Source organism: Pezoporus wallicus, unplaced genomic scaffold (genome assembly GCF_028554395.1).
Source record: "Pezoporus wallicus isolate ANWC-B61680 ecotype Strahan unplaced genomic scaffold, APGP_CSIRO_Pwel_v1 contig_6401, whole genome shotgun sequence".
Classification (NCBI taxonomy): domain Eukaryota; kingdom Metazoa; phylum Chordata; class Aves; order Psittaciformes; family Psittacidae; genus Pezoporus; species Pezoporus wallicus.
Genome location: NW_026638608.1, coordinates 2,438,011 through 2,460,632, shown reverse-complemented (window position 1 = coordinate 2,460,632; position 22,622 = coordinate 2,438,011). Strand labels below are relative to the sequence as shown.

The 22,622-nt window shown below is 40.4% G+C and overlaps 1 protein-coding gene across 8 annotated transcripts in view; it reads right to left on the bottom strand.

Moving 5' to 3' along the window:
* The window catches only part of CIT (citron rho-interacting serine/threonine kinase), a 71,451-nt gene extending 51,513 nt beyond the window's left edge, over nt 1-19,938 (bottom strand). For 6 of the 8 annotated variants that reach the window (XM_057411489.1, XM_057411491.1, XM_057411492.1 and 3 more), the window contains exons 1-10: nt 19,923-19,937; nt 19,243-19,368; nt 18,169-18,310; nt 16,231-16,406; nt 14,787-14,888; nt 14,479-14,621; nt 13,421-13,514; nt 11,851-12,054; nt 10,337-10,490; nt 2,791-2,971 (exon numbers count right to left, since the gene is read on the bottom strand). In XM_057411489.1, coding sequence (XP_057267472.1) covers nt 2,791-2,971; nt 10,337-10,490; nt 11,851-12,054; nt 13,421-13,514; nt 14,479-14,621; nt 14,787-14,888; nt 16,231-16,406; nt 18,169-18,310; nt 19,243-19,338 — 1,292 coding nt within the window. In that variant the 5' untranslated portion in view covers nt 19,339-19,368; nt 19,923-19,937. Of the gene's footprint in view, nt 1-2,790; nt 2,972-10,336; nt 10,491-11,850; nt 12,055-13,420; nt 13,515-14,478; nt 14,622-14,786; nt 14,889-16,230; nt 16,407-18,168; nt 18,311-19,242; nt 19,369-19,922 lie in introns of all 8 variants that reach the window. The other 2 variants (XM_057411490.1, XM_057411495.1) reach the window with 1 other exon arrangement.
* Nucleotides 19,939-22,622: the final 2,684 nt, after the last annotated feature.

The following is a 22,622-nucleotide window of genomic DNA, read 5'->3' as shown; positions in this document are numbered from 1 at the left end:
ATGCCCTTGATTTCTCCTGACTGCTTCCTACCACACATTATTGTCGTGCCTTTTGCTCTTTTGTTCAATCTTATGTTTGTTACATGGTCACAAATTCTTCCATAAACTCATGGTATGGGGCAACATATAGAACAATTTCATTCAGTGGACCCTTCTAAACTACACACTGACTACATGATTTCTGGCAACAGGTCAAAGTGATTTCAGTGAACCCTTCTAACCCGAAGTGGTTAGGAGGAAGAGGAGACTGGAAAAGAGAATGTCTTTTATCCTTCTGTCCACTTTTTTTAACTGCCATTTTTCTGCAGTATTTGAAACTCCAAGCTCAGCTACAGCTTCTTACTGTCCAGTGAACAAAGGCAAGAGGATAACTCTAAACTTCATAGCTGGACAGCCCTTACATTAAAAGCAATGAAAGTTTAAAGGACCTTGTTAATGGCACTCTGCAGTTGCCCGGCCTGACTAGGAGCAGCACTAGAGGCATTAGAGCTATCGTGCTGCAGACACAGGAAAAAGGATCTGCAGCACATAGCAAAAGTGTTAGACTTCTAGAGGAAAGATTTTAAGAAGAAAAATTCTGGACTGATAAACTATGACTTAGGACCTTCCAGAGAAGACATCCCAAGATTTGCAACAGATAAGCCTACCCCTCATGTCCAGTTCTCTTTCCCATCCAGAATTTGATATTCAAACTAGTGTGGACAGAAACAGTACTTTATTTCCTCAGGCAAAACATACAACACACAACATATTATAAGTAAAAAGTGAGCTTTATGACCCAGTGTTGCAGTGATATTGAGAAGAAACTAATCGCCACATTATTTAAATACAGATATTTTTGAGTCTCCATACACTCTTTGATATATTTAAATCACCTTCATAGAAGAAAATGCAAGTATTTACTGGGAAAAAAAAAAAATAAAAAAATCAAAGTGTATTTATCAACCTCTTATTCAAAAAAAAAGAAAGAAAAAAAGAAAGAAAAAAAAGAAACTGAGATGCACTTCTATTAAAATTTATTCTGGGGAAAATGAAGTACACGATGTCTTTCTGTTCCAGCTCAGGAGAAAACAGGCCACACCAAGCAGAGATTTTACTTCAGTCAGAATTTCTCCAGAGCACATTAATCTCTATTCGGTTGCTGTACCTCTTCTCATCGATTACCAGAATTCAAATGTAACTTCAATAGTCATTTTCAGTACAAGCTCCACAAAGAAAGCACATTAATCCACCTGCTATATCTGCATTACTTTTCAGCCTTCAGCCTCCAGCACAGTTATACCACTGATCCTGGGACTTTACCTCACCTCTTCCTCAGTTCTAGTCCTGGGACCAATTACATACACATTTCTACCATACAGATATGGTCACTGTTGAGCCTCTTCTTACTGTTACGTGAATGGTCATGTAGGTTTGATAGATGGATTGCAGTTCCCAAGCAGAAAACGTAATGCCGTAAGTTATTTCACTTCTAAATCAATGGATTTTTAACCCCAGGATCTACAAATATAACATTCCATTTTCCTAATTCTGCTGACAATATTAGTTCATTTCAATATTAGATAATAGTTCGATAATTAGATAAGTAAAAGAATACTTTGGAGGGGGTTTATTTCCTCTCCCTTTCTTCCTCTTTTGTCATCAAAGCAACTCTGCTGAAGAGAGACAGTCAAAGATTCCCTTTTTATTATTGGCATAACCAGCACATAACCTTGATTCATAGTGTGGGCAAGATCAAAGGTGTCAACAGTAACACCAGATTTGGTTACACACTTACCGCAGAGCAACTATCACAACCAATATGACAAAAACACGAAAACTTGATTAAGGCAGATTGACAACGAAGTCCCTGAAGGGAACTGATGAGCAGCAGTGAACGATGGTTGACACAAAAACACAGCACCTTGGAGTGCATTGAGTCACTAACCCAGCTAAAGCCATTGCATTCCTGAGAGACCTCACGATACTAAGGGAAGGACTTCCTAACTTAACCTACTGCACTAATACTTTTTCAATAGCTCTGTCATCAGAAACTAACCACCCACCACACCAAATGGTTTATACCACTATTTATAATATTCTTTTTCCTCCGACTGCATTCTCTCAGAAAGCATGTATTCTTTCAATTGAAGCCCACTTTTTCTAGATCTTTACCTCCCTCCACAGACACATACCCTGCATACTCCATCTAAATCTCCACTGTCTTAACACAAAATACAGCAACGTCCAGTTTTCATATTTAACTTGACCCAACAGCACACAGTCAGCTGCCATGAAGATCCTTCTCTTCTTCACTGACCCATCACTGCACATTCCCAGATTAGCAGAGCTCCATTTCTGTGGATCACTGATTCAGCCTTACACATCCCCAGCACTTGGTGCCCACTCTCTGACCCAATAAAATAACACACACCCCCTTTTCCATCTCTGAACTCCTCAGTATTCTCATTCTTTCAGGGATCTGCAATATCAGAAATGCAATCACCTACTGCTCCCTGGTTAACAGCAATAACTGACTGAAAGTATTTGAACAACAATTTTAACAGTAACTGGTTTAGAATCAATCTTTCCATTCCATTCCCTCCCCCTCATCCCAGAAATAATCACAAAACAGTAGGACAGGCACAAGCCACAGTAGCAACAGATCCAGGCAAATCTGGCAGCTTCCTAAAGCAGAGTACAGGCCAGTTAAAACAGCTTTTCCTCACACACACCATCCTCACTGTAACAAACCTTCACATTTTTTCAAACAGTCCTAAGCAATCTACCTAAGCAATAATTCCTACTTACTCTGATTTGAGGATCCCTAATGCCTTGATGAATGAAAACCCCACAAACGGCAGATCTTCACCCGAGAAACCTGCTGGGTTCAACTGGCGCGTAGAGGATAAAACCCGCGAATTCTTCTCTGGTTCATCAAAATTTGAGGTGTCATCATCAGACTTGAGAGTAGGAACGAAGGGGGGAGGAGCTGGTGAAAAAAAAGCAAGAAGAAAAGACAAAATTCAGCTACAGTTCACTCTGCAACAGTCCCACTCATTCAGTGCTTGCAATGGCACTGCAGCTCCTGCTTTTAATCTTGCTAACACAAGCAGACTGAGCTGCTGCTCTCCAATGTATTACAGCAACAAGAGATTAACCCTTAAGCTACCAAGATGGCTACCACTCTGCAGGCAGAATGTCACCCCCACCGATTAAACTGGGGTTTAGGATGGGGATTTGAGATTGTTGGGTTTGGGGTGGGTTTCTTTCAGGTTAGGTTTTGGTTTTTTAAACACATACATGGAATCAAATCAAAGCATCAGGCTAAGAAAATCAGTTCTGTGATACAGCTGAAAGTAATTCCATTCTGATTCATCTAGAAAGCATCTCCAACCTATGCAATTAGTGACACTACATGAGAACGTAGCCTGATCCTTTGCTAGTCAGCTAAGGGATACCTTTAACCTTTAATACTACCAAGAATCCTCCCAGCATAAGCTTCTAATGAACAGCAAAATGGTCTTTCTCCTGGACAATTCTAAGAAACTACAGCTACCAGAAATTAATTGGTCTTTAGGAAGGGAAGAAATAACAGTGAGATTTTATTTCTCTATAGAGCTTGCTAAAGATCTGGAACTCTTGTCAGGACACCACTGCAGTCTGGCTCCGATACAATCAGCTCTGAAGAGGGGTATAAATAGCAGGAATCACAATGTATTTCTTACTACAATTTCTAAATCGGTACCATTTAACTTGTTAAGCAGTTGTTTCATTTCAGCTGATTTTCTCGTGTTTGCTTCAGTTTAATTAACCAGCAGAACAAAAGAACAAGTTCTTCTCAAAGATGTGCAGCACCCAAGCTACCTGCTGGCTCGGTTATGTGTGTGAAAGGAATGAATGCAAAAACCTGCTGTGCAATTCCTGCCTCATTAAATCACGTTTTCTAAAAGGGTTGGTTTGGGGTTTTTTTAAGTTATTTCATCACTTGGGTCCTCTCTCACTGCAAATCTACTAATCTCTTCTTTGCTCTATAAAGGAGACAGCTCTTCAGTCAGCAACTAGAACATAGCCCATTGTCACAAGCTGATGGAAGTGTAGTGTGCTAAAACCGTTACCATGGCTCCAGTATAGATCTCCTGTAGCTGAAGGGCTGATGAGAATTGAAGAACCGGGAACAAACATTACAACCCCTGCAGTGCAGGCTCCCTGCTCCTCACTCTCTGCGTGCTCGGAGTTTAACCCTACCTGCCTGCAGTCGTGACAGATGCTGAGGCTTATCTGACTGACAGGGCAGAATGAGTCAGGGCTGGAGCTTGCTGGCTCCCTCTAGGTTGCCAAAGCCTTTCCCAGCCCGCTTTTTAACTCTTCGTTCTCTAAACAAATGCATGTTTCAACTACCCATCAAACCAGCATTAACAGCCAAAAAAAAAAAGGAATCTGTCTGTATAAACTGGTAAATCACAAGTGCACATGCAGGCTTTGTAAGCAGCTCCCCAAGGAGCCATTCTGACGTGGCTCCAAAGCAAGGAAGTGAGAAGAAATTCCATGAAGCAGATAGGATGCTGCTCACGTACAGCAGTTCCAAGTACATTAGAATCAGATAAATGGGGAAAATACGCAAATTAAATAGGTTCTGGAGTAAGCAGTTTTACTGACTGGCTCCAGAACATTTCCATTTTGTTTCAATAGCATTAATTTATTAATTACTTCTGGTTTATTGGTTATAATATAAATTTAGATCCAATATAAAGCTGACATTTCTGTACTGTAAACATGATTTTGGAACACAGATTGTTTATTAGTGTCTGTGGGGTTTTTTTAAATTCACTTAATGTCAGGATAGCATCCAGCCACTCTTCTATACGCTCTTCATGATTAACCCCAGAGAAGCAGCAGAAACCAGTCTGGAAGTATATCATCTTCAACGTAAATATAAACCCAAGTTATAGTTAATTCATAGCAGAGGAGAAGAAGTTCAGGAATTATTTTTTAGTTTAGGAACTCTGCTGAAAGAATTTTGCCCATCCTCTTGGAGGAAGAGGTTGCTGGGAGGGGTTACCATTGGCTTTGAAGACTGTCTATGAAGATACTGTCTGTGAAGTGAAGTAATAGAGAAAACAGCAAAACCTCTTCACTTTGTCTGGGGAAGTCTAGAATCTTTCTTAAAGAGGTAGCGAAGCCCAAATTAACTGCCTTCTTAGAATGGTCTAACATCAGGTTATATACTGCTCAGAGCCTGACAGATAACTTCATCTTTGAAAGACAGATCTAGTGCCTTACTTCTCACCAGAAATTAGCTAAGATGATCTTAAAAGTCATCTCCAAGTCCTTTCAATGAAAAATACGTTCCCCTTACCAACAGCAAGAATTCCTAGTCAAACCATATGCATAAAAGAAAATATAACTTAAATATGCCTAAGAGCAGCATGCACATAAAAAGAGGAAGGGCATTCAATAGGGGAACAGTGGATGCAGAAAGATAAAACTGAATCAGAGACAGAGCAAATCTTTGGGGCTGGTAGGAAACTAGTTTACAAAGCACAATGTTTAACACCACAATTTCTTCTAATGTTCAATAAGCTATGTGAACAGTGGAGAAATTGTGAATACTGGATTGAAAAATACTGAAAAACCATTTGCCCTCGAGTTTGCGTTCACTGTAAATCCATGACTAACAGTCCAAAACCTCTGCAACTTTGCAGCATAACCTTGTTACAACAGTTGTACCAAGAAACAGTAACAACTAAAAAGAAAATTTCTAAAAAGCAGTCATTCAACAGAAATACCTCTAGATGTTAAGTAGTTCCGAACTGCCAACAGCAACTGAGAATGAGAACTTCTTTAGAAGTTTTAGGACCCTGGAAAAAGACTCACTTAGGAGTAAGAGGGAACATCTTTAAGGAAAAAGAGCTAGATCCACTCTGGGGTTTTTCAATTATTTGGTAGCTTCTTTATATTCCTTTATTCCTACAACTAAGGAGTCCTTTGTCTGATGTCCAAAATATCTACAGAATAAACAGAGTAGTCTTGTAAAAAAATAGCTAAAACAGAGAAGTAATTGTGTTTTCAAACACGGGTGACATGATATCTAGTTAAATTATTATTTCTTGCTTAAAATCAGAGAACTGTCAACTATAGTATTTTCAGATCAAGATGCAGATTGGTGAATGCAAATACACTGACATGCTTACCAGTTGCTTCTTCAAAGGGAAGAATCCTTTAGTAGAGGTCAAGACAAGCCTCTAAATGTTAAAACCCTGAACTAAATGCTAAAACCATGCCATCCCATCTGACATGGTGAAAAATCTGCACGTTTTTCAGACTCACCCCCTCCCAAAGAGGAGGCAAAACTATTACTCAAAAAGACAGTAAATCTGATGCTTTTATTCATACAAACTGGTTGGGTATAAAGACTTCTTGTTTCCGATGTTACAAACAAACATACATGTTCTATTTACCATCTAAAGTATCTTGTAGAGAACGGCATGTTTTAAAAAAGCCCATTGCTTGCCTAGATACCTCCCCACTTGTAGAAGGATGTAACCCTCTTCCATCTGTTCCAAAGAATGACTTTCAGAGGAAAAGGGGGTGTTGTAGGTTGCTAAGTTTAAGAGAAAAAAGCAAGCAGCAAACTCCAGCACACATGCACTGCAGTTCTGGAACTGGTTTATCATTAGGATTAGAGAAAATGTCTGGATGGAAAGAAGCTGCTTTTTGGTTTTGAGGGTATGTATTTATGAGTAGTTCAAGGAACATTGCCTTAATCAGGTCTCTCCACCCTTTCAAAATATTTTCATGCAAATTCAGAAGAGATACTGCATTTCCCCAGGGACACTGAAAGACTGAAATAGGAAACTGAAAGGAAATACACAACGTTTCTTAAGAACAAAAATGTGTCTTTCCTTGATCTGCAAGGTGATCTATATGTGCCTTCTGAGGAAAGCATCCACGCAGTAGGTTAGGCATTACCCTTTCACAGGCTTTAAAAGGCCTATGTGAGTAATGTGTTATGGAAGAAATGGAAAATAAAAAGTAATTCAAGGATGTTTTCTCTAAGACCACTCAAAATAAAAAAAAAAAAAATAAAAAAAAGGCATTATACTGGTTGTAACCAATATATATAATATTATCTTAACATCTTTACTGTTCTGTCAAGACGATGATCCAGCATATACATAAAAGCGATCTTCAAGCTGGCATGAAAGTGATTTCCACTTATAGAAACAAGTCAACACATTTTCTTTTAAATGAAACATCACAGTGTTTAATCATGAATGACAACTCTGGGTTCCTGAGGATAAGGAAGAATCCCGAACTTACAAGCAATGAGATTTGTGTTCCTACCTGTTTAATAGCAGAACATATACCCTGAAAAATCAGTCTTCAACACTTTCTCAAGTTCTTTTGTTTGCACAAGACATTCATTCTTTTTTTTTTCTCATATATACAGTTTCCTCATGCAAGTCCAAATATGCTATTCCATTTTCAAGACCTCTTGGACTGCAGTTACAAAACAGTTCTTAAAATGAAAGATTCTTTTTGCTATACGTATATACTGCTTAGATGACAATAAAAGTCTTCTGACCACCTCTCAGCAGGCAGATTTTTTGTTCCAAATTAAACAGCTGATGGAATTCATGGATTTTAAATAACAAAAGGTGATTAACAAAGTACCCAAATTATATACAATGCAACCTTTTTGCTCATAACTCAAGTACGTCATTCCCTCATTCTCTACCTCCAGCTTTAGATACTTGGCAAGTACTCAAATAGTTCTGTTATCAACTTTCCAGTTAAAATGCTGATCATGCAGCTGAAACACAGACATAAATATGTTTATTCTAGGTAGATAAATTCCTTTCCATTGTCAGAAAATTCTGTCAAGTAAATCAACACAACCTTTCCAAAGTTTTTTTTCTTTTTTTGAGGGAGGTGGTGGTGTCTGGTTTGGTTTTTTTAGAAGCTTTAGAAGTCATTGAATAGCAAAAAAACAACAAATGCAGAGAGAAGAATCTATAAATAAGTTTCAGTACAATACTCCGAGGTAGGGGAAGATTAGCTGTTGACACAGATTCAGTTAAACTTGACCTTATGTTTAGTGGTTGGTTCCTATTTCTGTAATTGAAGAGCTGCCTCTACAGATACATGCTACTTCAACCAAGGATGTTGGGAGCTTTTTTAGAGGCAGCTATCTTTTGGGAAGGGGGCTACTGAAAAGTCAAGTGTTTCATAGGTTACCATAACAACAAAATGTAACACTGAAAAGCCTCTTAATGACACATTCTTAACCAAAATCGCTGCATTAAGAACTGTTATCCTGGAGCTCCCAGCATGACAATTTGAATACCTGCAAGGCAAGGGTACCAATTTTTTCCCTACCTTTCTCAGCCTGTAATAGAAATAACATCATTACTTTTATAGACCAAAGGAAAGTCTGATTGTGCTGACACAGAATTTATTTAGCAATCACAGAATCATTTAGGTCAGAAAAGAACTTTCAGATCCCCAAGTCCATGCCATACTCAAAACTTTGACCAGGTTAACTTCAGAGAGTGAGACTCTTTAATGTAAATCCAAATCCTGTGACCTTTGCCAGCAATCACAAGTTTCCTTATCTTCTTAGGTGGCCACTGCTCCAGTTAAACACCACTATCAACAGAGGTCAAGATAAGAAAGAGGCCTTTAGCTTTTAGAAAGCCTGGGTCAAACCCAACAAGGGTTTTGAACAGGATGACAGTGACAGCGCTCTGAATAAACCAGCAAATGTGGAACCACTGCAGAGAGCAAAGCAATAGGTGATACATTGAATCTGCTACTAAGAGCTAGAAGACTGCTGTGTTTTGTGCTAGATACAGTGGGGTTTTATGAAGTATGACACATAACAACGAAGTCAGGGGTCAAAACTGCATGAATCTTCACAGTAGGTCCGGATATTACTGGGAATGATGCAATCCACTGGTCAGCTCTAGACAGAAAGGGGATTTTTAAATCCCAAATGATTTCTTTCAACATTGTCATGACATCAGAGCTGCCAGCCAGCTTGTCCATCAGTATCACTGTTGCCACATGAAATGGCAAAACACCCCATTAACTTATGCAGTTGTGTGAATACTGGACAGACAATTGCCAAGGAAATACCACAGCTCATGCTCACATGCTACTTTTTTTTTCCCCAGGTCTGAGATAATATGATACAAATGCCAAGCAAAAGTTTCAGAAATGGAAACTGGTGGCTCAGGCAGGGCTCTGGGGAAAGAAGGCAGAAAGAGCTGAAGTCTGGGAAATGTATGATAAAATGATAGAAAAGACTCAAGCCTCAATGCCTCTCAAAGGGCACAAACAATGAAATTTAACAGAAGAGCAGCTCCACAAGTTCAAAATTAATGAATCAAGAGAAAAGTGAGTAAATATTCTGTGGAGCCGACAGCTGAAGTGCTGAGATAGTCATCAAAAGTAGAAGCATTGGCTTAGCAATTTATCATGAAAATGGAGCAAAGTCATTGCTCTTACAGCATACTGGCTAAAGAATATAATACAGACATGTTGCCTGCCCAGATAATCTTACAGTCCAAATAATCTCAAATACTATCCAGCACAACTCAGGTTCTCATACATAGATCATTGACAATCTGTGGAAGATTTCCTTTTGCCATGATGCTGGTGCCTCAGTATTTCCAAATACTGAATTCCAGTGCTTCCACAGTGTTAGAAACAATTTTCTGCAGAGAAAATTATCTGCTTCAGTGGTTTTATTCTATTCCTAGTGGAATGAATGGATTTTTGTCAATAAAAATGAGTCATCTATTTGCCAAATTAAGCTTGAGAAAAAATTCCAGTGTCCCTATGACCACTGACATATCACCACCTATAGGAGCTAACACCCAACAAAACACATAAAGCAAAAAACAACTCAAATGAAGTTAAACCACAAGCAACAAAAGAGAGAAAGCTGAAGATTCAACAAAAAATAATGAGATTAAGCCAAAGTTAAGCAAACTGAGGTGGAAAAGGCCTGAAAGAACATACTGATGCATTTTAATCCAAGGAAGGACATGGAAAGGACCATTTTGAATTTCTAGTCTAATGCCTGCAGTAATATGGCAATTGCATTCAGAAATTCATATGGATGTGCATTAAACTTCATCTTACCCTGCAATTTTCACCTGAGAGATAACATATCCTATCCAGGAACCAAAATGAATTGTTTTGTTAAAAACACCTGCTCCAGGACATAGCCCTGTTTCATTATGAATAAGAATTCAGATCAAGCACACCTAAATATTCACATTGTACAAACATTCACGTTACCCAAAGCAACAGGAATTGTTTATAAATGCAGTGTTATTCTACTTACAGTTACGGATGTTGTTCCAGTCAATTTTATTAAAAAATGGATGGCAGCAGAGTCCCTCATAGCCCAGCCTTTCCTTCTGCCCGCAGAGCAGGCTCTGGATCAGATCAAGAAATCCACTACTAACTTTCACATCCTCTGGGAACTTCAGAAATCTCTGCAAAAAAAGAAAGAAAAGGGTTTCTGCTCAGTAGGAAAACAGTCCCACAACAGTAAAATTAAATTTCATTATTCTATGCCAGACAGACTGGATAAATATTTATAGCATACAAATTAAAGTATTGGGTATTTTTTTCCAGTTAGGCTTTTATATGTATTTATTGCAGCAAAGATAACACAGGAACAACTATTTCTAATCAGATAAATGGCAGTCCCAGGTCACCATCTTATGCTGAAAATGGCCAAGGCATACACAAATGGAAGAGGAAAACAAGACACTTTCCCAGAAAATTCTCCCAAACTTCAAAGGATTAGTGTCTTAGGCTTTTCTGAACCAGGGATGATGTCTTTGCGTTCACCCCTGGAACTGTTCAGGAGCAGGCTAGACAGGGCTTGGAGCAACCTGATCTACTGTAAGTTGTCCCTGCCCACAGCAGGGGGCTGGAACTGGATGAGCTTTAGGATCCTTTCCAATCTAAACCAGGCTGGGATTCTATGATTCTACTTGCCAGATCTCAATAGATTCTTCTTTTATGATTTTTTCTAGTCACTTTTTGAACACATATAAATATTCAGCAATTGCAAACTTACAGCAAAGAGCTCCTCAGCATAAGAATGTGCTATATGAAGTTTCCTTTTTTGTTTGTAGCATAGTTATTGCTGCCTACTTTCATTTGATGCCCCTAATTCCCATATTAGAAGAGATCATAGGCAACCACTCTTTGCTGACTTCCTTCAAGCTACACATGATTTTTTATTTCCTTTTTCTACCCTACTACCTCCTACCATTCTATGTGCTGCCTTTTGGACTGTTACTAAGAACTAAACTAACATTTGCATAGATTATAAAATCAAGATACTGTTCTTGAGCCCTTCACTGGGTACAGTTGGGATACTTTTCCATTCATATACATTCATTTAAACTTAACTTAAACTAAATTTCATATGATGTTTTAATCATGCAGACAGTCAATATCCTCAAGTCTTTCTGCAGCTCTTCATAGCCTCTTTACTATCCTGAAACACTTCATAAGATTAGAAACTTTCTGAATACACAATTAATCCTTCTGATCCCTTTTCCAAACTATTTTGCACATGTTGCAATTATAGCTGCCTAAGAGGACAGCTAAAACTTTGCAATTCATGACACCTGTTACCAAAAATCATTTGATATACAATACAGAGACATATAAAAACAATATAAAGCGCATACACTGAATATTCTATGAACTTGACAAAGAAAGAGACATCCGTAAGCTTCTTATCTCAACTGTAAAGTCTTTACTACAGCCACAAAGTAAAACCACAGTCTTTACTACAGCCTTTTTACTCAAGAGCATGGAAAGAGTTTTCTCTACCTGGAAGTTCATGATGTTATTGAAGGTTTTTGCTGAAGTCCCTTCAGTGAAGGGAGATCTCCCATAAATCATTTCATATGCAATGACTCCCAGGGACCACCAGTCGCATTCCAGACCGTAGGAAGCTTTGCCATCCCCATTCAACCCTGTTAGCATTTCTGGTGCCATGTAGTCAGGTGTGCCAACAGGTAGCTTGGCATTTACCTAGATGCAAAGATATACCAAGTGAACTTATAGCACTGTCTGTGCATTGTGATCTTCATAATAAACCAAATCTTTTTTATTTGCTTTTTTCAAATGAGACACAATTTTCAGGTCTCTAAGTGAATTTTATGTAAGTAAATTTAAGCAAGGCTGTTAAGCAAAAAAGTGCAAGGTTAAGGAAACTGCTGGTAAACAAACAGAAAGCAAGCTATTTGATAGAAAAAGAGTCAGATTATCAGAGCTAACTGTTACTAGCAAGTACAAACAGCTAAAGGAGAAAAACAGCATTCTAAAAAGCACAGGATTACTAAACTAATGTATTAAGCAGTATACACACTCTAGCACTACTGCTACAACTAGTATAAACAGGGACATCAGAGCTGAAATATCAAAAATAGTCAAATTTAATATAAATATTCCCTGCCCTCATTGCATTCTGTGGCATGTCTACCTTTTACCTTGTATTCATTATCAGCAAAGTACTAGTATTCAAATTTCTGGAGTGCTTAGAAAAAAATAATTCAGGAGCCAAAACTGCAGTCATTTTTGCAGTTCATTGAGTGATATGAAAAACTGAAATAAAGAAGCAGGCAGACTAACACAAAAACCTCAAGATAACTGAAATGATAATGTGAAGAAAAAAATGAAAAGAAAAAGACTATGCAAAGAAGTACTGAAAAGGCAAAGAAAACAGGGAAAACAAAATATTAAGAGTTGCAATACTAAGAAAATGCTACCAAAAAAAAGTTGTAAACCAAGACAGGAATGTGGTGTAGAACTTCATGTTCTCGCTTAGATAGATTTTAATTTCAAATCATCACTTGAATTTGTATGCAGTTACCTAAATTTACAAGCAACTTATAAAAAACCTCAACGGATTCACAGCTTTGAATAGAGTGCTTTCTGGTGAGCAAAGCCCGGAACGTTGAAATGTGACTCATTTCAATCAAGAGCTCCTGAGTCTTCAAAACTGTTCCACCTTAGTTACAACAACAAGGGTTCAGTCCAATCATGAACAATTATAAATCCATGTCCTCCTTTAAACACAGCACTGAACACTTGTAAGGATCCCTAGAAGTATGATTCTGTAATGCAGTGCAGCACGATGAGAAAGTAGAGCTGTCTTCACAAGTAAGTGTATTAAAATGTTAGGAAGCAGATACAGATCTACTGAGAGCTCCAAAAGATACTTGAGTTCATGTTTGAAAAAACATTAATGAATGGAAATATATCATTATGAACAGACTCCATATTGGACAAGAAAGGCAGAAGAACCTGGTATAATCAAGGAACAGATAAAATGTTAGTTTTCCTTTTTTGACTGGACTAACCAACCCATAAGCAAAGCTTCCAACCACATTATTACCATTTTGTTTGCTGTCATTTTGGCAGCTGACCCAAAGTCCACCAGTTTAATGTGTCCTGTTCGGTCAATAAGAACATTCTCTGGTTTGATATCTCTGTAAGCAAGAAGAAAGCAATCAGTACCTTTCCATACCATTCCCAGCTGTCATATCTAGATAACAGGATAACCCTATTCAGCTGCACTCAGCCATGTGCTCAGTTGCATAAAACCTTAACAAGTGGGAGTCTTATTTCCAACTGTTGTTCTGTTTCCAAGCAAATATGAAAGTAGTAAAGTTCCCACTTATTGCACAGAAAGTTGATAATTATTGATAGACAATGGAAAGAGAAAGTGGTTTTGCACCCTGATTACATTGTAACTGAGTTACAGTGACGTATTATGCAGCTTTAATCCCAAATTTCCTCACAACTTACTCTACACGTCTTTCATATCCAGGCAGCTACATTGCATTAGAAGGTCACAGCCTATGCTCTAAGTGCAGCATAAATACTTCGTAACATAAATACTTCACAACATTTCCAAAGCTTCAGAATGGAATAAATTTATTAAACATTAGTAAAATGTAAAAATACATAGAGTAACAGCCTGCAAGCCTTGAGATGATCTTTAGAAAACTCTGTGACATTTAACTGCTCCAAGATCCTTTACTGCCCTGCTCACCAATCACACACCAGAAGTTTTAACAGTGACACTAATTTCCCAAAAATATTTGCTGCTAAAATATTGGTGCAACAATCTCTGGAAAAGATTTTAATTTTTTATAGTGCGATATTAAGACTTCTTTCTCCTAAGCCTCCCAAAAATATGTGTAACAAACCTTTCTTGATGTTAGTTTGAACTTTACATCAAAGTTAATGCCTTTAGCTACAATTATAGTTGGAGTATGATTAATTTTCTAATTTTCCCTTCTGATAGAGCATATGAAACACTGACCTGAAAGAGGACAGAATATATATATAAAAAGAAAAAAACAGCTAAGAACGCATCATTCCATAACACTGTTTTATGGAATGATATTGATCACATATTATGCACAATGCAAAGAAATCTTTACCTACCGGTGTACATAACCCATCTGATGGACACTGTGAATGGCTAAAACCAACTCTGCAAGATAAAACTGCACCATACTCTCATCTAGTTGGTCCTCATATCGGTTTAAGAGTGACAGCAAGTCCCCTCCAGGCTGATACTCCATAACCTACATAAAATTTTAAAGATACAGTTCATATACAGAAAAGATATTCTATTCAACTTCTCCATATTACATTGGACACATATCATACAGTGGCATGTAATGTGGGAAAACTTACAGAACAGTAGAGGTGTTTATCACAGAAGAAAAGAAACAAAGACTAGGCATTACCAAGTAGAGATTCTTCTTGTCTTGAAATGCATATTGTAACTGTGGAATCCATGGGCTGGTGCTCTGAGATAATATACTGCGTTCTTCTTCAAAAAAAGACATCTATGAGAAAAGGAAGTTATAACAGTTAGAACATGATGAAAATGAGTTAGAATACATTAGAATCCAATTGTTTCAGAAAGACTCGAGTCTGTGCCAAAGGCACACATAAAAAAAAAAAAAAAAATCGCACTGAAATTATTAAATGCTTTTCCCTTGCAACGTGCACCTTTAAAAGGTAATTTTACTCCTGTGCTTTCTGTTCTCCTTCCAACTTCTGTTGTCTAGCTTGCTTTCAACTGAGTAGTTCTGCAACAAAGGCCAGCTTCCCTTTCAAACTGGTGAAGCATACCAGTCTGGGATGCAACTGGTTGACCTCATCTGGCCTGGCCCTAATAAAAAAAAAAACTGATCTCAAAACAATCAGACAAGAATAAACTAGAGCAATTATGGGAGATTAGAGAAATTAGCATTTCACAGCTAACTCAGCAATAAATTCATTGTAAAGTATTAAAATACAAGGCTTCCTTGAAATCATCCTCTAGGAGCTATTTAATTATTCACATGCACAGCCAGAACAAGAAATTAATTTTATTACCAGAGATGCTGCACATTCATTTAGATCAACATTCCCTATTTCACTCACCCACACTCAACAAGACTGAGCAAGTCTCATACTGAGGGTAGTATCATACTTTGCTTCCTGTCAGCCTATGCCATAGCAAGAGCGATTTTAGTTTATCTTAATTTCTGAAGGCCACAAACAAGGCTATGGAATCTCAGGAGCAATCTAACTCCATCATGTATTGGGAACAACTGATGCAGATACTGCTGTATAAATTCACAAGGTCTTTCATGGAGTATCTCTGTCCTACTTGTCAGCTCATGTCAGTGAAAGATTAACTTCTATTTCTCACCAAACTATGATCACAACCTCCATTATCCCTTTTTTAAGTTCTCAAGTAACACATTTCTCAAGCTAGTGAGAGGCTCTCCATAAAAATCCAGTCACCACAGTTTGCCTTCACACCCACTCCTGACATTCTATGTCGGTCTTTAGAACAAAAAACTTAATGAACGCATTGCCTGAAAATTCAAGCCATCAACAAGCTGATCAATACCGATCAGTATTTTCTCCATCTATTTTTTCTTATCTCACAATTAGATAGTAACGTCTTTAAGACAAGGGTCATTTCGGGGGTTGGATGGCACCTCATCCAATAGATTCAAGTCTATGGCAATGGCTTTTTAATACAGCAAAACTACACAGTTATATTACTTCACTGAAACGTAGGATGATCCATCCCAAAACACACTTTTAACTTAATTCTAATAGTAGTGACAAAAAGAGAATGTTCAAAGTGTACTTTATTGTTCTACCCTCACAACAGAAAAATATACATACGTGCTCTTGCGCCAGCAAGGACTCCTTGCTCATCACCTTCATAGCATACACATCACCAGTAGCTTTCTCTCTTACTACTTTTACATCTGCAAAGTGACCACAGCCAACCACACTCTTCACTTCAAAATCCTTCACACCAGGTTGCAGTTCCCTCAATTCAGCTATTGTCTCTGCATCTAGAAAAATAAAACACTTATTTTTACATTGGCCAACTGGCATTTTGTAACAAACACACCATCAAAAATGGGGAATTTAAAAAAAAAACACAAATCCAAAACCAACAACTTTTAGTTCCACTTTCAAGGAATGTGAAAACATTCCAAACTGTGCATCTTAGAAAAAGAAAACAAAACCACAACAGTATGTATAAGAACTAGAAAAAGACACCTCCTGTATGAAGACAGGCTGAGAAAGTTGGGGCTGTTCAGCCTGGAGAAGAGAAGGATGCGTGGAGACCCATAGCAGCCTTCCAGTATCTGAAGGGGGCCTATAGGGATGCTGGAGAGGGACTCTTCATTAGAGACTGTAGCGATAGGACAAGGCGTAACGGGTTAAAACTTAAACAGGGGAAGTTTAGATTGGATATAAGAAGGAAATTCTTTCCTGTCAGGGTGGTGAGGCACCGGAATGGGTTGCCCAGGGAGGTTGTGAATGCTCCATCCCTGGCAGTGTTCAAGACCAGGTTGGACGAAGCCTTAGGTGATATCATTTAGCATAAGGTGTCCCTGCCCACGGCAGGGGGGTTGGAACTAGATGATCTTAAGGTCCTTTCCAACCCTAATTATTCTATGATTCTATGATTCTAATGCATAGTTAAGACTGAAGTATGGCTCATACAAAAGAACCAGGAAATGTTAAGAGTTCCCATAGCAACCATAATTCTGCCCCATTCATAACATTATAGGCTGATAGCCTCTTTCGTTTCTAATTTCTTTCCAACCCTCGTTTACCAATACAAAGTCTAATCTCTAAATAGGAGGGCTTTACCCAGCAGAGTTCTCCGAGTCAAGTGGCAGGGTTTCCTCCTCTGCCTGTGGGAGGCACTAGTCTATTTTCTAACAAATAACCGGAGACATTTCTTTCAGCTACTCAGTTCAAGTTTTCCATGGACTAGTTTCAAACGGCACTGTGATAACCAACTGCTCACAGGAGATTGCTCTAAAAATTCTTCAGACTAGCCGAAAATTACTCTCTGCTAAAAATATCTAGAAACTATTGGATGGAACTATCATAAAGGGCATGAGAAACTACTTGAAACCAAATAGCTTTCCAGTATATCTTAACAGAAAAATTGATGAATTTTTCACTTTTCCCCAGAAAGAATCTGAGCACATTATCAGTAGAATATTTACAACACCAGAATTGTATCTCTGAAGCACTATTTACAATAGTGCTTCAGAGTGCTGCAAAAGCACTATTTACAATAGTGTTTCAGATTTACAGAATCACTATTTACAAGTTACACATGCAAAAATCAGATAACACTTGGAATCCAAAGGCTACGACAAGCTGAAAGAGCCAATAATTACCAAGTTCCTTTCTAAAGCTTTTTTCCCCTGATAACTCTAGTCACTATCCTGCTCTCAACTCCTGACATCCTTCTATTGTGTGTACTTGGAGCAATGCTGTATGTAATAAACACTTTCAAAGAAAGTACCCCTAGTATATAGTCAACCCTAGTATATAGCACAGACTAAGAAGGACACGTATTCGAGTCACCACACTTTAAAAGCCACTTGCATTTGACCTTTTTGGACCTGATCAAAGCTTCAATGAGATTGCCAAGATCCCTTTCACATATTGAGTCTGCCCACAAAAAGTCAGATGCTCCAAGACCTGCGTTACAATCATTAATGACTCAAAGCAGCTAAAGCATGATTTGAACATTAAGAACTATCTTTTAAAATGGCACCTGAAGATTAGTCTAAACAAACTTACACTTCCTGACAAAGTTGCCAATGTGTTTAATTTTCATTAAAGCAGGGTTTCTGCATTCTTCAAAAAGGACGAATAAGGAATCAAGGATGCCTTCCCGGGAGAGAGGAGACATCTGCTGTTGAGTTACAAAGAGTGGCTTCCCCTGGAAAAAAAAAAAAAGGAAGCAACAGCAGATGGAGTCTCAGACAACAATGAAAAGCCTCAAATCAATAACATATGTATAGAGCTGATTATATATTATTTATTTAAAAATCACTACTTCAGAAATCAGACAAACAATGCAGAAATGTGAGGTAAATATAACAACTCGCTATATCTGTCTGTAATAGCTGCTACAGGTATTTCATCTGTAAGAAAACCAATCCTTTAAAGATTATTAAAGTTCAAATCACAGCTTTCCAGAAACTATCTACACCCTACCGATAGCCCTGATCCCCCTAGCTTCTTCCTTGACATTGTACCATGAGGGTTTTTCTCATGGTATAAATAGTTTAAGCAGTCAGTATCAAAATTAGTTCTAGAAGGAAAAGCTGCTGATCAAATTCTCCAGTGATAAAATAGCAGCTGGTTAGGTAAATCCATCTCAGGGCAAAACCCTCAGCTACATCACCTACGAAAAACCGCAGATTACAGGATGCAGAATGCAATATTCCATCATCATGGGGGAAAATGCACTTCAGGCTATAATATTAACAGATCCCTGGTGGTGTTAGAGGCCAGGTTGGACAGAGCCTTGGGTGACATGGTTTAGTGTGAGGTGTCCCTGCACCTGGATGATCGTAAGGCCCTTTCCAACCCTAACTGTTCTATGGTTCTATGTATATAAACTGTCCATCAAACTTTGTGCAAAGTAGATCCCCCTTTGATCTCCAACTAGTTATCCCTTTCTTTTACCCCTTCCTCCCAGGAATGACGCACTGTTATCAAATGTTAAGAAGCTGAAGTGGCAGATGGGGAGAGCAGAGGAGAGAGAGAAAACTGTGCAGTTTATAGGATAAATACAAGCAAAACTGTGTTTCAATACATTGGACGCAGACAATGATCCCAGCTAATCCCACGCCAGGCACTCTTTACCTGGAAGAGCAGATTTAGCCGAGAAACTCGGCTGGTGATGGGCTCCATGGATCCGGCCTCTGCCAGGTTTCGGGCACCGCATTTAAACTTCAACATCTTTACAGGTTATCATGTGTAAAAGATCCCCTGAAAACAGAACGGGGACGTTCAGGCAGAGGTACTTGGACAGCTGACTTGAGATAAAACACGGCGATGAGAGGCTATAACACGAACAACACTTTTATTTCCTCAGAAACAACATTTATTAGAAGGAGGGAGTTTGAACGCAGCCGCAGTGTCACCGCATGTGCTGGGAACGTCGGGAAAATGAACGTTGACAGCGAGTAGCCCCAGATGGCAGCGGCGGTTCCCTCAGCCCCACTGCCTCTCAGCCCCGGGCTCCCCTCAGCCCCGCTCCCCTCAGTCCCGCACCCCACTCAGCCCCGCGCTCCCCTCGCCTCAGCCCCGCTGCCCCTCAGCCCCGCGCTCCCCACGCCTCAGCCCCGCGCTCCCCTCTCGCCTCAGCCCCGCGCTCCCCTCTCGCCGCAGCCCCGCGCTCCCCTCTCGCCTCAGCCCCGCGCTCCCCTCTCGCCTCAGCCCCGCGCTCCCCTCTCGCCTCAGCCCCGCGCTCCCCTCTCGCCTCAGCTCCGCGCGCCCCGCGCCCCGCTCCCCTCTCCCCTCTCACCTCCTCCCCGCTTTACCGCCAGCCAGGTTTGAACGGAGCCAGGGGCGTGTCCCGGCAATCATCACTTCCGATGACGTACCCTGCCTCAGCCAATCGCCAGGCCGGCCTGGCCGGAAGCGCAGTAGTCAGGAGGGGCAGCGTCCCTAGAGGCGGGGTTGAGGCCCTTGGGGACGGCGGTGGGGCGGGCCGGGCCGGGCCGGGCCGTTAACGGCTGTAACCGTCTGCGTGCGGCGGGGAGCGGGGCAGGACATGGCCGGGGTGTCCGCCCTCCGCACCGGGTAGCCCGCGAGGGGCGGCTCCTGCTCGGTCGGGGCAGGTGGCGGCTGCCGGGTGGTGCCGCCGCTGCCGGTTCCATAAAGAGTTTTCCGCTTGGCCTGCGGGTTAGCGGTGCGTTAATCAATCCTTGCTCCTTTGGCAGAGGTTAAAACACAGAAATGACTCATTCTCAATGGCTCTGGCTGGAGCTGGTTCAACCACAGGCCACACGTCATAGCTGGCAGGGGCTGAGCCCGCGGAGGGCAGGCAGAGGGGAAATGGAGATGTTTTCAGAAGCCTTAAGCTTTTTTCTGCAATGTATTTGACCTTATGTCCCTTTGTGCGTGTGTGATACATGCGGCCGTGCTATTCATCCGCAGGGTAATTGGCTTTCAAGGGGAGCAGCGGAGAAACGCTCCAGCTCGGCATCCCCTCCACAGTGCCTACGTGCCACCCATCAGAATGTGCCGTGGAATGCAGCATGACCTTGCTGAGCGGCGGATCCGCGCAGTGATGTCAGTGGGGAGCAGCAGCACCGAACACGATGCTATCTGCAGACAGCACAGTTCTGCAAACCGCGAGGTGCTGTTCCCGGGGACAGGTCACTGTTACACAGCACCCTGGCAGGATGTAAAGCTGGTAATAGGAGCTAGGGGGTGGGATTCCTTACAAATGATCAGGTTGCTGTGTAGTGACACAAACCGTGATGTTTTGCTACCTAGCAATCAGTTTAATTACACTAATACTGGCTTGGCATCTCGCTGATAAAGTAATGCACTGATGGATTTGTTATATTATGGCTTTATACAAATCACTTTACAGATCTGTGCTTCCTCCCACCTCTTCCAGTCCACCCCTGGAACACTGACAGATTTTTGGTGTATTTCTTGTCTCAAACTTCCATATCTGTGTTCATTTCAAGTTATTAAACCTGAAAGACTTTTTTAAATCTAATTTATTGTCCACTGCACTGCCAGTTTGCTTTTTGGACTTCACTCAGGTCGCTGTCATTGCCCATGTCTCATCCCCAACTGCATTGCACAGGAGAGATCAGCTCTATAAAAGAAGGGCAAGAAAGAGCTTCCTTTTCGTAAACTGGTTAGTTTTCAGGCTAGTGCATTTCACTACAATACCACATCCTACCTTTGTATTGAGAACCCTGTCATGTCTAAGGGTATTCTGTCCTAGATTTTGGAAAAGTCTCATTGTCTGCCACCCAAACAAGGAAGACTTCATCATAATAATAGAAGAGTTTGGGTTTGGAGGAATCTCAAAGATCATCTCATTCCCCCACCCCTGCCACAGGGCAGGGATACCTTCCACTTGTTCCAAATCTCACTTTAGGCTTCTCTGCCTTTCCCTTTCTCCCATGCAAATGTCATTAGGCCCCTCTTTTTTTCTTAATTGCCAAAACTCCTATTCTATATCCACAATGTTTATAATGCCACCTGGGAAATTACCACATCTGAACATTAGATTTAGAAAATGGGGGAAGAGGAAGAGCTGGGTTCTCTTTCTGACAGCTCATTGCCATATTGTTCCCATTACCTTGTTCAAATAACAAGGTAACACTTTCCCTTCGACAACATCACCACTAGTGCTGGGCTCCCCCAGTATCCCAGATGTGATCAGCCAGGTGAGCTGCTTGGCTGCAAAGTCTGCCTCAGGTGGGGAACTGGCCTCTCAACTGCTCAGTGGCTCCAACGATAGTGAGTTCAGGTGCTACAATTTTCATGTTTTATCACTTATTTTTTAATATATAAAGATTTCTTTGAATACTGTTGAGTGCTTGCAAGCAAGGAAGCTGGCTGTTAAAAGCATGGTTTGGGACAGTGTCCTGGGTTCAGCAGTAGCAGTCATTTTTTCTCCTTCTTGATAGCTGGTGCAGTGCTGTGGTTTTGACTTTCAGCCTCGGAACGGTGCTGATAGCACTGATGTTTTTAGTTACTGCTCAAATGTTTGGTCTGGCCAAGGACTTTCTGAGCCTCCTGCTCTGCCAGGGAGGAGGGGAAGCTGGGAAGAAGCAGAGACAGGACACCTGACCCAAACTAGCCAAAGAGGTATTCCATACCACAGCACATCATGCCCAGGATGTAACTGGGAGTTACCCGGAAGGCGTAGGACTGCAGGGTTGAAGGAGGTATCGGTCAGTGCTTGGTTGGGGTGGGGGGGCGAGTTATCGGTCAGGGGGTGGTGAGGTGTTGTATTCTCTCGCCTTGTAATTTCCTTTATCATTATTATTATTGGTGGTAGCAGTAGTGATTTGTGTTATATCTTAGTTACTAAACTGTTCTTATCTCAACCCATGAGAGTTGCATTCTTTTGATTCTCCTTCCCATCCCTCCGGGAGCAGGGGGAGGGCAAAAAGGGGGGAAGTGAGAGAGCAACTGAGTGATTTATGGCTGGCTTTGTTTAAACCACGACAGACAGGTACAATTTTCCTCATAATTTAGGTGAGGGC